This window comes from Protopterus annectens, chromosome 6.part0 (assembly GCF_019279795.1).
Source record: "Protopterus annectens isolate FY-2018-M chromosome 6.part0, PAN1.0, whole genome shotgun sequence".
NCBI lineage: Eukaryota > Metazoa > Chordata > Ceratodontiformes > Protopteridae > Protopterus > Protopterus annectens.
Window position 1 is genome coordinate 536,525,244 of NC_056737.1, and position 17,905 is coordinate 536,543,148.

Sequence of the window (17,905 nt, forward strand, 5' to 3'; positions counted from 1 at the left end):
GTAATTATTAAATATACAGCATTTAAGAAATGTGTATTACATGACCTTCTCTCTTGAGAAATGCCAAGGTGCCAGGGGTATATATTATAAGCTATTTTCAGTTTGAATATAAATATGTTTATAGCATAAACCACTTCATTAGCACAGAAGGTTCCACATAAACAGCTTGAAGCTGGTCACATGACATCTATGCTTGACATCTCATCCTTTAACCTCAAATGAAATGGTGGTCCAGCCTAAATCAGTATAGGGTTAATACCTACATTTGTCAGAGATACATGTCCAGAGAACAGTTAACCATGAAGAAATTGATAAAGTTGTTCTTTCAAAATACTGGCAAATACTTCAACACAGAGAAAGACTAATATGTTGTTATGCAGTTCTAAACATTTTACTACTATGGACAGTTTTTGAAGCTGAAATAAAATATTGTAGAACTTAACCAAGAAAACAACCAATAGCAGAAAGAACTAAAAGTGTGTATCATAAATATACAGACATGTCCAACGATTTTGTTTTCCTTCTGACTTATTTTGCATTTATTACTAGGCATAAGCTGGTAACTCGGCACGTAAACATCCACTACCAAAACATTAGAGGACCGGAGTTCCGCTGTGGCGACCCCTAACCGGGATAAGCCGAAAGACACAACAACTAGGCATAAGCTGCAATTCAATTACTATGAAGCCACTGAATCCACTGTCCCATATACTACCTCAGTTAACCATTCTGGCAAACTGCCTTAAAATAGTTTCTATGGGGCCATCTTCAAGTCTATGATGCAGAGTAAACTGATTTTAAAACTAATTTTACCCTTTTCTCTCATATACCACTCTCTCTATAACTGAAATATTAATTCTCCTCATCTCTTACTACATCACCCCTGTTTTAGGCTAGCACTTTAAACTTCAACTTCTTCCTCTTCCAAATACTGACTATAAACAATACATATATGTCATAATAATTTGCTTCATACACATTGAGGCAATATAAAATGTATGTATACACAAAAAAAGATTTTTTTTGTCTCTCCTGTAATTTCATCATCATATTTTTATTTCTTTCGCTGTATGTAAAACTGTTTCTGGATCTATTTTCCCCATGCCTGCACTAGAAAGGGACAAAGTGTTTTCTTGTCCAGCTGGACCAACCAGGTCAACAAATGCCAATAAATAAATATATAACATATTACTTTCATATAAGCAGGTTATGATTTATAATCAGACATACTTTCCCACAAATGTGCCAAGAATGTCTGCTAATGAAAGTACATTTCCCCAAAGAATGAGAGAGGCATTTTGATTTACTTTTTCTCATCAGCTAAGGCCCATCTATGACCCCCAAGCAAAGGGCAATTATCAGTAATCATCTTCAGGCACTACCTTTCATGAGATGTGAAGGGAAACTGCACTTTTTTGTCTCTTCATCTTTTTTTGCTGATTTCTGTTGAAGCATTTGAATTTTTTTTTTTTTTTTTTTGTAATTAAAACTCAGATGATCAGAACTCTGATAAATTATTTTTCACTATTTTCAAAAATAATACTCACTTTACCCAAAGCAATGTCTCTTTCTTCTATCACTGCCTTCATTTCCTCAGCTGTTATTTTTTGCTTGCGTTCCTTGGTCTTTTGTATCCGATCCACAATTACAGCTCCATTTTTTTCTATAGCAAGCCCCGACTCTGCATTGCTTATTCTATGCAGTAATTCCTGTAATGTCTGCCAATAACAATGTATGATAGTTAGACAAGATTTCTAATGTACCTTATTTAGTCTGGGGTTTTAATTAATAGGCACATATGAAATGCAAATTGACTGAGGAAAGTTATTGAATTTTTATATTGCAACAAAGATGTACATTATTAGTGTGTCAATCCTTCTTTTTCCCACTTCTTAGTTCTGGAAACCTACTCAATTGCACATAAGCCTCTAAGATACAAGACTGACATCAAGAAATCTCCTTGGAGGATGGCTTACCATGTCATTTTCTTCAGGGTTAATATTCTCCAGCCTAGAAAAAAGGACACAGAGAGCCTGATCAGTAGCATTTCCTTAGTGCAGCAAAATGAGCTCACATTCTAAATCTTTCAAACGTCAAGTAATTTCATTCCACTAGTCTTCAGAGTCGACCATGACACTGAACATATTAAAGTGCCACCTGCTCAACTCCATCCTTCAATACTGTTCCCAGTCTTCAGCCCTGGCTGCAGACTGTTAAGTTATTAATTTTTACTGCTATATGACTACAGGGATCAATTGTTCATATGTGCCAAGACAAAAGCTATAGTGGTGGAAGCACTGGCTTGGTTACAGTACCACCGTTTCTTCAATATACTCATTCTAGGACAAAGTTATTAAACATTTTTGAACACAACGCTGACTGACAACTGCACTTAAAATAACAAAGCAAAAATCTTTCAATGTGAGGCAAAGTATCACAATAATGACTGCTCCAGGTTTTTTTTTTTTTCATTCATCTTGACATGTTTGTTGTTAATATTTGAATGCAAATGAAAGTAAATAAGCTATCATCAAGTGTTGCAGTTTAAGTGCAAGTTAAGCAGATATTGTTTGTCTGTCATTAAGAAGGTTACTAATACATACCTTCAGGCAAAGCCTTAAACTATACCACAGACAAAAGTACAAATCCTATTACTACTACCACAGACATACAACGCTTAGACTGCATAACCTGCAGTTCTAACACTAACAAAAATGTTGGCCAAAGTTTAGGTTCCCAGTATAGCCCAAAAAATGTGAAGATTTTGTAGTCATTTTTTGAGTAAGCTCTTTTATAGAAATTAAATTAGTTTTGGAAATACACATATGTGCAGTCCATGCATAAAATTGCTATCACATGTCTATGCAGTTATTGCATGCGCCACAGAGCTTACATGCTAAAATAATAGACACTAGTGCACCATTACTATACAGTTACACATCTTGATCCCCAGCCAAAAAATACCTGCATATATTAATCTAATGGAGCATTTTCTGAACTCACTGTACCACATTTTGACAGCACATATATATTTACAAACACAGGAAAAGATAATATATTTAGAACTTTTACAGACAAAAAAAAAATAAAAATAAAAATCGGATTAAAAAAACTCAGTTATTCCGTAGCATCTGTAATTTATAATCCAATTTAGTTATTCCGTAGCATCTGTAAATTATAATCCTCCATCTGGCACATATTGGCTATAATTTACCTATTGTGCCAGCTGTTAATAACTCTATACTCACTTATCCTAGCTCAAAACTTTATGCTAGACCTTATAATTATCCCTTTTTCCTTAATTCCTTTTCTATTACCTTGATCTTATTCAGTCAAACAGCATGCCATGCAAAATCACCATCTCTACATAGCACCCATTAGTTTCATCTACATACGAAAAACATTCTATATACTCTGTTTACAATAAGTAAACTATTAAATATATATTTAATGTATACAGTTTAACTCCAAAAAATGTATAGGCAGCACTATATCAAAGACAGGACCTGTCCACCAAACCATTTACACTCCCTTTTCCTGGCAGACAGAGTATTGCCATGTCTGTATTGTTAATCACTGACAAAAACAGCCTTTTCATTTTCCTTGGTTACTCTTACCCTCATTTGCATTATCCTAGTACTGACTTCCAAAAAAATTACATATCTTAATACACCTACCAGGGGACCAACCATATTGGATCTAGACCTCACTAATATGGGAGAGTGCTGCACAACCCCTAGTGTAGTGTCTTCTCTGGTAAAGTCAGACCTGAAAATGGTCTCTTTTGAAATAGAAATAAAACCTGGACCCCCAGCTAACCTTGGAATATTCAGGAAATACTCTAAGGCTAATTTCTTGCTATTAACTGATAACCTGACAAAATTTCAAGCCCCCATAAACCCTGAGAGCACTGTGCCTATACAGAACCATCCACAGGAACCCTATACAAGCACATTACTAGCTGCATAGAGGCAGCTGTACCCACCAGGAAGAAGTGCAGAACCTACTCAAAAAAACAAGCCACCCTGTTGGAATCACAAAACCAATAAGCTGTTTCACAGAAGGAAGAAAATTACAGCAAATATTAGGAGGCGTAGCATCCAGCAGGACACAAGTGTTCTCCTCAAACTAAACAAACAACTTAGAGGACAAATAAAGTCTACCAAAACCAAATTTGAAGTAAATTTGGCCTCCCAGGCCAAGGAAAACCAAAAGGCATTCTTTAGCTATGTCTGCGTCCTCAAAGGTAATATTGAATGCAGACCTCATTGCATATGGAGCCACTTATACTGAGCCAGAAGATATAGCAAATCTACTGGCTGACAAATTAATTCAGCTCCAACTTTACCCCTCTCCCGCTCAATCTTCCCTCAGGTAATACTACCAAATACAACTCTCCCTATCACTACAGAACAGGTCCTTAATGCTGTCTCTAAGGCCAAGAACACTGCATCAATGGGCCCAGACAATATCCCAGGATGCCTTCTAAACAGCATGAAACATGACCTATCTGGCTCACCGCAATTGCAATTTAACTTCAGACTCCAAACAGCTTCATGCCTCATGAATGGAGAACAGCAACAGTCATCCCTCTGCACAAAGGTGGGCCATCTACAAACCCTGGAAACTACAGACCTATAGGTCTCACCAGTCTTATATGCAAAGCCATTGAAAGAATTATCATGGAAATGATTAATAATGATATAGTAAACCTCCAGGCACTGGACCCAACCCAGTTTGGTTTCGTCAAGGACAGGTCATGTCTACTCAACCTGGTGGACTTGTTTAAGAAGGTCACCAAAGCAATGGATGAAGACAAAAGGGTTCACACTACCTACCTTGACCTGGCCAAGGCAAGAGGTTAGGAACAAACCTGTACGTCTCCTGGCGGATAGCAAACTACTCACATACAGGGCCCAAGAAGTTAAAATTAGGAGGCCAGTCACAAGTGGAGTCCCTCAGGGATTAGTCCTTCGACAACAACATTTTGGCATTTAATTCTTTGAAGTCAAGGCCAATGTCAATGGTCTCTGGCTGACTAAGGTTGCAGATAATTGCAAATTAGGAGCCGTCACTGAATCCAACACTGATACAAATGTTCTCCAGGAAGGGCTGACACAGACAAACAACTGGTGTCAGAGCCATAGGTTCATAGGTAGGTACTAGGCTATCGGCCCAAGGGCCTACGTAAGCCTAGCCAACAATGTTCCCTGGCTTATGCCACCCAAAAAAGTTATTTTCCTGTGCCACTGTCGAGCAGAGACACAGAAGTGATCTCCGGATTGTATTTCCTATTTCCCATCCACTCATCAAGATTTTTCTTGAAGAGTGCTAATGAAGAACTTTGCTTGACATAGACAGATATATGGGAAGTCTCTGGGATAGGAATTTATCCCTCCAGCATGTCCTGTTTATTGTGGTGACAAGGTTTAGGTCAGTAGAGCATGTAGCTCGGAGGGATTGGGATTTCTTCAGGTTTAGCATGTCCAACAGCTCTGGGTTTGACATAGCTTTATATGTTAGGCAGAGATCACCTCAGAGTAGGGGATACGCTATGGAGTAAATCTGGAGTTTTTGAGGCGGTCAGTATAGGACATTTGTTTGAGGCCAATAATCCTCTGTGAGGTACTTCTGTGGCGTTTCCAGCTGCTGCAGATGTCTTGTGAGGTACATTCCAAAAGGGGCGTTGTACTCTATAATGGGTCTAATGAGTGTCGATTAGAGGGGAACAATGGCCTCTTTTTTCCTGGATGAGAACCCTTTTATGATGAGGTGTGCCACACAGAAGGACTTGCTGACTACTGTGGCGATGTGACTATCAAAGGAGAGACTACTGTCCACCTGGGTCCCAAGGTCTTTTATCACACTTTTGGTGTTAAGTAGATTGTTGCCTATGTGGTAGTTCATGGGTACAGAGTTTTTACCAAAGGGGATGACACTGCACTTTTTGGCGTTGAGCTTGAGGCCATGGCTCTGACACCAGGCATCTGTCTCAGCGAGGCCCTTCTGCAGGATGTCCACATCATTTGGGGACTTGACTATGGCTCCTAGTTTGCAGTCATCTGCGAACTTCATTAGCCAGAGACCTTCTGTGTTAGCCTGTACTTCAGAGAAGTAGATACCAAACAGGAGAGGTCCCAGGACGGAACCCTGTGGTACTCCACTTGTCACTGCTTTGAGGTCAGATTTGGAGTCTACAACTTTTATAGTGTGGGTTCTGTCAGTGAGCCAGTTGGCAACCCATCTTGTGACGTAGGGATTTATACCTAGTTTAGTGACTTTAGCTATAATTCCAGAATGGGGGATGGTGTTGAAAGCCTTGGCGAGGTTAAGATAGGCTGTGTGAACCACCTTACCCTCATCTATGGCTTTGGCGACTGCCTCAAAGAAGTCGATCAGGTTCAGGAGGCATGATCTGCCTTTCACAAACCCGAACTGGGTGAGATCCAGAGTTTGGGGGTTATCAATGTCTTTGTTTACGCATTCCATGATGATACGTTCCATGGTCTTGCAGACAAGGCTCATCAGGCTAATAGGTCGATAGTTCCCGGGATCTGTGGTGGCTCCCCCTTTGTGGAGTGAGAGAACTGTTGCTGTGCGCCATTCAGTGGGGACAAAGCCTGATGCGAGGCTATTATTGAACATGGTGCTTAAGTGGGGAGTCAGTTAATTCTGAAGTTCATGTAAAAAGCAGCCTGGGGTGTTGTCCGGTCCCATAGATGCTGTATGTGCAGCTTTTACCTGCATAGTTGTGATTACAGGGACTCTGCATTCTTTCTGTATAGATTTGGGCCCTTTAGGGGGTGAGAGGGGGGTAAAGTTAGCACTGAACCCATCTGCCAGGATGTTGGCAATATCAGTTAGTTCTGTAATTTTCTTGCCTTTGTGCTGTAACTCAGAGCAGATCTGGGTGTTGCCATCGAGATTCTTGACGTAGCTATAGAATGCTTTTTGGTTGTCCTTGGAATTAGTGGTGATTTTGTTTTCATAGCTAGCTTTGGAGGATCTTATAAGGGATCTCAGCTTCTTCCTGAGACTGCCCAGGGAGCTCCTCCACTCATGGGATTGTACTCTCTTTTGCAACAGTTTCTTCCTTCTTTTGTACAGTTTGTTTATGGCATGGGACCACCAGATTGGCTTCCTTTTTTTGGAGGATAGCGTCTTGGTTCTGTTTGGGAATAGCATGATCCATGCACTCGTGTAATTGCTTATAGAGTGCATTTGTGTAGGATTCAGCAGTTGTAACTGTATTGTCCATCTGCATGGGTGTCATGAAGTTCACCACTTTTGTCTTAAGAAGCATGAAATTGGCTTTGGAGAAATGTTTTACTGTGGTTTCCTTAATGGGGGGTAGGAGCAGGATGTGGATATCAAGGGTGATTAGCTTATGGTTGGATCGGACCAATGAGGAGTTGATTTCAGGTGTGGAACATTGGTCACTCATGTTGGTAATGATTAGGTCTAGGATAATGTTGCCCCTGGTGGGGGTGTGGATAAGTTGATCCAGGGCATTGGAGTTTATGAATTCCAGAAAGCGTTGAGCAAAGGAGTTGGTACATGAGTAGTTTTCCCAGTTAATGGTGGGGTAGTTGAAGTCGCCCATTATTAGGGTGTTTGGTTGAACCCTAATATTTTCCAGTACATCAAGAAAAGAGGAGTGGGAATCCTGGGGCATGGTGGGGGATCTGAAGCAAGCTACAATTTGGATTGCAGTTTTGCCCAGAGTTAGTTGCACTTGGATAACCTCGGATGCATTATGCTGAGCAACTAGCCTGGAGGTGTGGATATCCTTAATGAATATGGACACACCTCCGCCTTTGGTGTTTCGGTCCAGGTTACATGGCCGAAAAGTGTGGGTATGAGTTATAGCCTGGTAGTGCAGGGGTGCTCTCTGGAGCCTTGAACCAGGTCTCAGTCACTGCACAGATAACGGTGTTCTCCACTTTAAGGAGTGCCTCGAGTGAGTGAATTTTGAGATTTAGACTTCTAGCATTGAGTAGCATTACCCTCCATTTTCTGGACTAAAACTAAATGCCAAGAAATGCATAACAATGTCCTTTGGGAAGTCAACCACCCCTGGTAACTATCATATTGAAAACACACCCCTCAGAATTGATCCAGTAGTCAGGGACTTAGGAACACATGTAGACAGTAATCTAGCCTTTGACCATCATGTATCTACAGTGGTGAGGAAATTATTCTACGTTGCACAACTTATAAGCAAAGGTATGGCATCTAAATCCAAGAAAGTCATTGTTTCACTGTATTTGGCATACATCAGACCTATCATTGAGTACAATGCCCCCTTCAGTATGTAAGTAAGAAGGCATATCCAACAGTTGGAACGTCCACAAAGGTTCCTCACTAAAAGAATACAGGGCATAAGTAAAATGTCCTATGCAGACTGCCTCAAGGCCCTATCCCTGTATTCTGTCTCCTACAGGCTTTTGAGGGGAGATCTATGCCTGGCATATAGGGCATTGTCAGACCCTACTCTGATGGGCCCCCTGCATACTCAAAAACAGCACCAGAATTACCCGTTCTAAAGACTTGAACCTTGTCTGTGATGTAAATAGGACCTGCTGGAGAAATAGGTATGCATCCCAGAGACTACCCTGTCTATAGAACAGGCTCCCTATCCATGTGAAGCAGAGTTCCTCCCTAACCCAATTAAAGTGCAACTTGAACAACTGGATGGGAAACCGGACATTCCTCCCTGGTTTGGCACCTATATCTCTAATGGACACAGGTGACCTGTAAATGGTTCATCTCCCAGGCCCATGCTTACAGTTATCAAGGGTATCAGAATTTTTCAGAGATTTGGGATGCATGGCTACACTTAAAAAGGCCCTTGTGGCCGTTAGCCTAGTAAACACCTATGAATGTATAGACACTCCGCTGCCATATTAACCCAAATTTTTCCACAGTTAACATGTGAAGCCTCATGCATACCCATAGTTACACATTATGTTTCACACACTCCTTTTACCAATATAATCTATAAACCAAACAGCCTTTCCAACATTACTTGAGATTTTTAGCTGTTCTGCAGGGTAAAAAAAAACATTGATAATATAGCAATTTGCTTTTTCATAATCCCTTTTTATCCAGAATTATAGCTGTAGTGCCTAAGAGCCCTGGTGCATTTATTTATGTATTACAACTGTGTTTCTTATAAATTCATTTTAATAAATATAATAATTTATGTTAGCAACCATTATGACCCAATTCAAACATCCACTTTTGCCATTTTTCGCATTTACTATGGTAATCCAATCAGATCCTGTCTCAGGGTCAACTACATTATGCCACAGAATTATCACCATTCCTTTTTAGCACTAATCTAGAGGGGTCGCGGTTATAGCACTGAGAAACCATGTATATCAAAATGGTTTAATCACACAACTAGTGTCTCTACGTGCATTTCCCTGCAAATACACTTAACTCATTCCTTCTAAGGAAGCTCTTTTGAGTTTGTTCTCTAACTTCCAAGGATTGTGGTATGGGCCTTTTACAAAAGATGAAGTTATCATCTCACTGTTCAAATAAATGTTCTTCTCTCAAGAGCCATGTTAATAGAAAACTGGCAAACTATTAAGCACAAAGTAATCTTTACAGTGGTTGCATTCATTCAATTCTAAGTATTAAACTGAATTTTATAAATCACAATAAACACAGTAAATATTAATTTCTGTAATGTTGCGTAAACAGCAAACGATATATCAGTAACCATTAAAGCAATAAATACTGCCAGCAGCATTTTCGTCATTCAGTTCAAAGCTTTCCATATGAGGCTAAGCAGTTGTGACCCTTGACTGATATACTTAGAGAAATATGAAAATTATTACAATAGAAATAAAGAGTATACACATAATATTCAATAGCTCTTTAGCTGCATAGACAGAAAACACGGATCAACAAAGTTTTGTTAGCCATCGTGTAACCATTAAGATGAAGTATTCTCATACCTTGTATCTAGCACATTTTTAGAATTATCAATGCAAATACGAGCAAGCAATATCTGATGCCTAGAGGCATCAGTAGGATCTAAATGCAGAAACACTTGGAGACATCACTAGGCTGTAATGAGTTAAGTCACAACACCTTCTGTAACAACAGAAGAAACTCAATCACAGACAACTATTTAGTACTGTTAAAGACTGTGCTACATGATTAGCTGTTACAGCACTCCTTAACCTTGGCTCTCCAACCATAGCCAATTGAGTACCACATACACTAATGCTCTAATACCTTTATGACAATGAAATCACTGAGACTTAGTGTTTAGTCTTATGATATAAACAAACAATATCACTTTATCTTTGGAGGCAAATCACCACTGCCACATACATCTTTTGCCTTTGTTGCCTTCCTAAGTTAAAAAATCGACATTAGCCTTGTATAGTCAATCTTTGCTATGGCTTAGCAACCCATTGTTTATCCTCCCTATCATCATCACTGCTCTGCTGCATTAAATTACTGATGCTATTCCCTGAGCTCCTTGAAAAGTACAGTTGTGTAAAATCTTACTATAACAATAGACGTCTTTCTTTTCAATGTTGCAGTATTCATAACCTAGAGGATCTCCTACCAAAGATAGCACTACATAAGGCCAGTATACCAAACCTTTGAACTCTTACCAGCATCGTACGTCAGATGTATGTTCCCCACATCAGTGTAGGCCATAAAGGTGATGTATGGACACTCAACTCAGAACTGAATATCCCCAGGAGAACTAGAGCCACCCTAGGAGAAAGGAGAACATGTAGATCCTAGGAAAAAGGAGATACCTAAAGAGAAAGGAGAAGACCCCTCAGCCAGTTAGATATTCCCAATAGGAAAAAAGAAGAAAAGAGGGCAGGAAGGACGGACTGAATATTGCAACAGTGAAGAGAAGGGCATTTACTGTTATGTTAAGATTTTACACAGCTATACTTTCATATCACTACTGCAGTATTTATAACCAATGGGAAAGCAGAAAAGCTACTGTAAGGAATGGGAGGAGGAAGGCAAGGAGGAACCCTTCAAAACTCATAAAGGACAGCTTTTCTAAAACCTACCCTGGCTCTAAAACCTTCTTACTAGCAGATTGCAAAGAAGGAAGAAAGGAAGGAAGCTGGTTAGACTGATTAAGGGTCACTGACCACCCTGAGCATAAAAGAAGGAATAGTATGCAGAAACATCCTGTCCCTGTGAAAAATCTAAAAAGGGTAAACTGCAGTCAAGGTTTGGAGTTCAGAAACTCACTTGATGGAGGTGATGGCAACCAATAAAACTGTCTTCTAGGTGCAATGTTGCAAAGTAGCAGTAACAGCAGGTTCAAAAGGAGCTTGTGTCAACTTCTCAATAACAAAATTAAGGTACCAAGAGGGAAGGGTGTGCTTTCTTGGGGCCCTGATGTGAAGGACGCATTTCAAGGATTGTTTAACATCTAAACAAGAAGCCAATGGTGGGTAGAAAGGCTGACAGGCAGATTCTGCTGACAAATGAGCTTTGACAGAAGAATATGCCAAGCCAGCATGGAGCATTCCACAGAAGTGAGAGAGAGAGAACCAAAGGGACTCCCACTGTAAAGGGATCCTGGTGAAGCTTAAGACACAAAATAGAAAATCTCTTCTATTTGGACATGTATGACTTTCTGGTACTGGGTTTCCTGGCCTCAGTCAGAACCTTAATTTAAGCATGTTCTCAGAAAACTGGTGTTCACAGGGGATTAAAACCGCATCACTCAAAGTATCAACTGTAGCATGGACAGATGAAGGTGAAGGAGAGACCCCTTAAATTGTGTGAGAAGATCCATGTGGTGAGATAACTTGTGTTGATTAACCCTGACCAGATCAAAGAGGAGAGGCAACCAGTGCAGTCTGTGCCAGAAGGGAGTCACCAACAAGACTCTTGGAGAGTCCTATCTGATCTTGTGTAGGATCCTAGGAAGAAGAGGAGGAGAAGGAAAAGCATAAAGGAACAACCCCTTCCAGGAAAAAGACATAGCGTCCACCTTCTAAGCCAGAGGACTTGGGGCTCTAGAACAGAAGTGAGGAGGAATACCTGAGTGATGAACTATATCCAGAAACATATCTCTGTGAAGCATCCATTTGTGAGGCTGTACCCTCGACCTGGCTCAGACAGTCTGCCACCAGACTTTGTTCCAAAATTACATAAACTACCTGAAGAGAAGCCTGAAGTTTAACAGCTAGATCCCAGACCTGTAGGGCAAGCCTGCAAAGAAGACAAGAAAGACCTTGTGCCCTCCCACCCTTGCTTCTGATGTACCATATCACTGTGGTGTTGTCTGTATAGACCTTTAAGGGGTCTGGAAAACAAAAGAGTGAAAGGCCTGGAGAGCAAGGATAACTGTCTGCATCTCTTTTATGTTGATGCGATCCAGCTGCTGACGACGGGTCAGAGACCCTGAACCCTCAGACTGCCAGAAGCAGCCCCCCCCCCCCACTGAGCTTCTGTAAATAGCTCCCGAGATAAAGCAGGAGGCTGGAAAGGGACGCCTGGACTGAGGGATATATGCTATATCCACCACTGAAGACTGAGTTTGAGACAAGGGAGTGAGGGAACTGGAAACTCCAGGGGATGGGAATGTAAGACCACACCGACTGTAGGTACCACTCAAACTTCCTCATATAAAGCTTGGCAAAAGGGAGCATGAGAATGGTCAAAGCCATGAACCCCACAGCCCTCACAAATTCCCTGCAGACATAAGACACAGAGGAAGTAAAGACTGGATGTAGGTTGTTTGAGACAAAACCTTGGGAGCAGCAGAGAAGATTGGAACAATCTGAATCCTGCAAACCAGAACGATATGATCCTCAGAGGGGGACAAGAAAGACTTCTGGGGATTGATGGTGAGACTATGTGAAAGGAGTCTGGTAAAGTGCAGGTTCTGCTGGAGCTTGAAGAAGCAGGTCATCCAGATAGGGAAATATCTGTACTCCTTGAAGCCTGCAGAAAGACATGACTGAAAACAGGCACTTGGTGAATATTCTTAGGGCTATGCAAAGACCAAAGGACAAAGCAGATAATTTAAAGTGACAGGAAGAAATGTAAATGTAAAAATATCCTGAATAGAGGGTAAATGGAAACATGAAGATAGGTTTCCTTCAGATTTAGAGAAACCAAAAATGCCTGAGGTAGCAAGAGGGGAAACAGTGTATGCAGGGAAAGCAACCTGAAGGTGAGTACACTGAGAAAAGTATTTATAAAGGAAAGGCCCAGAACAGACCTCCAGGACCCATCTTTTCTAGGGACTAGAAACATCCTGGAATAAAACCCTGTACCCCTTTTGGACCTCTGGAACAAGCTGAATGGTGCCTGGATCCAGTAAACCTTGCTGTACCCCTGAAAAATGGGAGATTTGGTTTGAAGGCGGTTGGGGGATGCCCAGAAAGAGGGGAAGGGATTTCCAGACCATAAAGTAGCCTTGACAGATGATTGACAGAACCCAAGAGTCTGAAGTAATATGTTGCCAAGCAGGAACTGACAGAGAAGGTCTATAAGATAAGAGAACCTGGCTGAGGGGAAAGGAGGGCAGAATGTCAGATGTATAAAGATTTGTCCTGAAAAGAAGGCTTTTGAGGTCTAGGCATCTAAGTAGATTTGTTAGAGAAAAGACACTGAGGAACTTTCTTACCTTTGGAGGGCTGACAAGGCTGTCTATTAACAAAAAGTAGTTTTAGCAGGAAAATTCCACTACAATTCAGGAAAGAGAGAATCAAAATTTGCTGAAGATCCTTCACGACCTTGCCTTAACATTGTAAGGTCTTAAATAAATCAAATATTATAGTGAACCTCGGACCTCAACCAGAAAAAGTATAAAAACACGAACAATGTCCAAGGAAGTGCCAGGAGCCTTATGTATTTCAGTACTCTTTATTTGAATAATATAACAAACAGTTCGTTGAGCGCTTTCATCTAACAAGTAAGATTTCATCAGAACAATGCTAATTAACTAACACCACCTTATATACATTTAATCCCGCCTTTATGCTAATTGATCAATGAATTTAAAAAAACATTTGTTTAAAGATACATATCCATATTCTGAAATAAAATGAAATGAATATTACTCCATGTAAAAAATGTGTACTAATAAATGTCCTGCAAAATAATAAAATTCAACCTTTTAAAACAATAAATTCACAATAGTGTTACAATATATTTACTAACATAACCCTAAATAAAAATGAAATATATCTCAATTTCATATTTTCTATACAATGGATATATGTCAAGGAGAATAAACCATTAAAACATTGTTAAAATACAAGGTATAATACCCAGATGTTAAAAACTAATCCTTGTTGAGATCATAGTGTGTACCATATACTATATTATGTTTTCACTAAGGGTTTGGTAGGTATAACCTCATTCAATCCTGGAGGTGAGGCTGCATTTAACCTAATCTGCCATTTTATCTCCTTTTCACCAACAAGTGCTTTTATGTTGCCACCCCTAGGGTTAGGAGATATAACCTCTAAAATAGCAAATTTAAACCCATGGCATCCTGGGCTGCTGACAAGATGACGACAAAGAGCATTGTTGGTATCATTTTTTCTAATACAATAAGTGTGGTCATAGATTCTGTCCCTTAATCGTCGGTCTGTCTTTCCGACGTAAAAACTATGACATGAACAACACTTTGCCAAATATACCAGATGTTGTGACTGGCAATTTCCATGGCTAAAAGTAATTTTACTACCAATATTATTGTTCAAATACAGTTCTACTTCTTCCATAATGTACCCACAGTAGTTGCAACAACCACATTTTCTAGTTCCTTTCCTGTTATGTATCCCACTCTTATGATATTGTGTTTTGACCTCAATAATCCTTTTCAAATTAATACCAGTCTTAGAAACAAAATAGGGACATGTTGAAACTTTCTCCTTTATCCCCTCATCACTTGTCAAGATGTTCCAATTATTTGAAATTATATCCTTAACATCCTTAGTATACTTCCCATGTTTTAAAATACAAGCCTTAGTATAAGGCTTGTCAGTGTACGTTGCATTTCCATATATAGTATTATGGCTGGCAGGTGTAGCCACCAGCCCAATACCTAACAACGAGGGATATTTTTTTCCCCATTCACTAGAGACATAATGTATAATATCCTCGATATACATAGACATCCTCGGAAATACATAGACATATACACCAGATTCTTAGACGACCTGTTCTTGATTTGGAATGGGGGCGTAGAAAAATTATCTGAGTTTATTGCTTATTTAAATAGTAGGTGTGAGTACTTACAATTTACCATTAATATGAGTAAAAAATCTATATCTTACCTAGACACTGAGATAACTGTAATGAATGAGAGATTTACATCAAAAATACACAGAAAAGAGACATTCAGCAACTCATACCTACATTATAACAGTTGCCACTCTTACAAACAGAAAAAAAGTATTATAAAAGGTCAATTCATAAGAGCGGCCAGAATGACCTCTGAAATACCTGATTTGGAAATTGAATTGGACTTGATTGGAAATATGTTTAGAGGTAGGGGGTACCCTGATAGTTTGATTACTGAATTAAGACAATATGTGATTAGTAATAGAAATACCAGATATCAGGCCATTCTGGGCATAAATGAGGAGGTTCTTATAGGCCAGACTAATGTGAATCAGGCTGTAGAGAAAAAATATACAGGGGCATGTATACTACAATATGGGTATAATACAAATGACATCAAGGCAATTATGTAAAGGCACTGGAACATATTTAGTGTGGACAAGGACATTTTAGAAATAATGGGGGACAGGCCAAGGTTCGTATATAGTAATGCTAGCAATTTAAAGATGGAATTAGAAAGGAAAAAAGGCAGAGAAGACTACAAGGATGGTACAAAAGGTACAGTAAAATGCGGTAATTGCAACCAGTGCAGATATATTGATGGCAGAATTTCCTTAGTTTTGCAGGATACTAATTCCACAAATATTAAATTTATGAAAGGAAATTGTAGAACATCTCACTTAGTATATTTAGCAACCTGCACAAAATGTACTTGTTATTATGTAGGAAAAATGGAGAGATGTCTCCGTAATAGAATTTATGACCATTATTATTGCATCAAAAAGGGAGATGAGAAAAACGCATTAAGTAAACACTTGATGACTAGTAAGACTTGTGACAAGTTTATATTTGGGATATTAGAAATAGTACTAATTAATGCCGGGGGGGGGAACATAAAGAAAAAAATAGGTGAGAGAGAGGTATGGTGGCAAATTAAACTCAACGCCACTGTTTTCCCTGGTTTAAACGAGTACATTTCTATTAAGCCAATGTTGGATGATAACAGAATTTAGTTTCTTCAAAAAGTTCTGGTGATATTTTGCCATCATCTGCATAGTTTATTATTTATTATTATTTATTATTTTTTATACAGTCATCATGGCTTGTGGCTTTTACAGCTGATTTACTTGTATTTTGTGAACATTCTGTATATGCACACTCTTTATATGCACATTTCTTTAAAATATTTAATATGTTTAAGACTTGTGTATTCACTATTGTGGATATGTAAAATACATATACTTGAATAAGCTCTATGTGTAAAGAGTGCAATCAGGTTGGTACTCTAGAGGTAGCAGTTAGAGGGTTAAAGTTTTTTAGCAAATTGAACTTAATTATGTAATTAGTTCTATGTGTGTGAGAGTATATAAGCCGCACTTTATAAATGTATGTTGTTCTGAGGAAGTCTATTTGACATAGATGAAAGCGCTCAACGTGTCTTTTTTTTAATCTGTTTTATTAAAACGGTTCTTGCTGCTACCTTTGTGGACTGACGAGTGCATTTTTAGTGGTGTAACTCACAGACACCACTGCTTAAGCATACTGCCTTATTGGAACTGAATTTTGTGTTTTTGGGCATAATATAGTATATGGTACACACTATGATCTCAACAAGGATTAGTTTTTAACATCTGGGTATTATACCTTGTATTTTAACAATGTTCTAATGGTTTATTCTCCTTGACATATATCCATTGTATAGAAAATATGAAATTGAGATATATTTCATTTTTATTTAGGGTTATGTTAGTAAATATATTGTAACACTATTGTGAATTTATTGTTTTAAAAGGTTGAATTTTATTATTTTGCAGGACATTTATTAGTACACATTTTTTACATGGAGTAATATTCATTTCATTTTATTTCAGAATATGGATATGTATCTTTAAACAAATGTTTTTTTAAATTCATTGATCAATTAGCATAAAGGCGGGATTAAATGTATATAAGGTGGTGTTAGTTAATTAGCATTGTTCTGATGAAATCTTACTTCTTAGATGAAAGCGCTCAATGAACTGTTTGTTATATTATTCAAATAAAGAGTACTGAAATACGGAAGGCTCCTGGCACTTCCTTGGACATTGTTCGTGTTTTTATACTTTTTCTTAAATAAATCAGCAACTGCAGTATCAAAAAGATTTTGATTATCCAGAGGAGCATCAAAAAGCTCAGCCTTAATATCATAATGTAAAGCCTGAAGATGAAGCTAAAAATAGGGTCTTATGACAGAGCCTGAAGCAGCAGCTTTGGAGGATGCATCAACAGCATTGTAGCTACACTTGGGAGTCACAAGCTATACCAGAAGTGGAGTATAGATTTTTTCCCCCAGCCTCTCCGTAGCTTGACTGTCCTTGACTGAGGGAAGAAGCTTGTCAGGAAGGCTTATAAGAAGAGATACAGACCACAGCTGGTTCAGAAGAGGGATGCTTATAAAGAAACGTGAAGGCCTCAGTCACTTCATAAAAATGGTCAGGCTTCTTAGGGGCAGGAGACTGGGAATCAAGAGCCAAGGAAGCCTTGAAGAATGACTGAAAGAAACCAAGAGTCTGAAGTAATCTGTTGCCAAACAGGGAGTGGCAGACAAAGTTTAAAA

The 17,905-nt window shown here is 39.0% G+C and overlaps 1 protein-coding gene across 1 annotated transcript in view; it reads right to left on the minus strand.

Moving 5' to 3' along the window:
* The window catches only part of MIPOL1 (mirror-image polydactyly 1), a 3,346,766-nt gene that overhangs the window by 2,201,233 nt on the left and 1,127,628 nt on the right, over positions 1 to 17,905 (minus strand). Inside the window, exons 8-9 of the mRNA XM_044073550.1 lie at positions 1,977 to 2,010; positions 1,548 to 1,718 (exon numbers count right to left, since the gene is read on the minus strand). Coding sequence (XP_043929485.1) covers positions 1,548 to 1,718; positions 1,977 to 2,010 — 205 coding nt within the window. The remainder of the gene's footprint in view (positions 1 to 1,547; positions 1,719 to 1,976; positions 2,011 to 17,905) is intronic.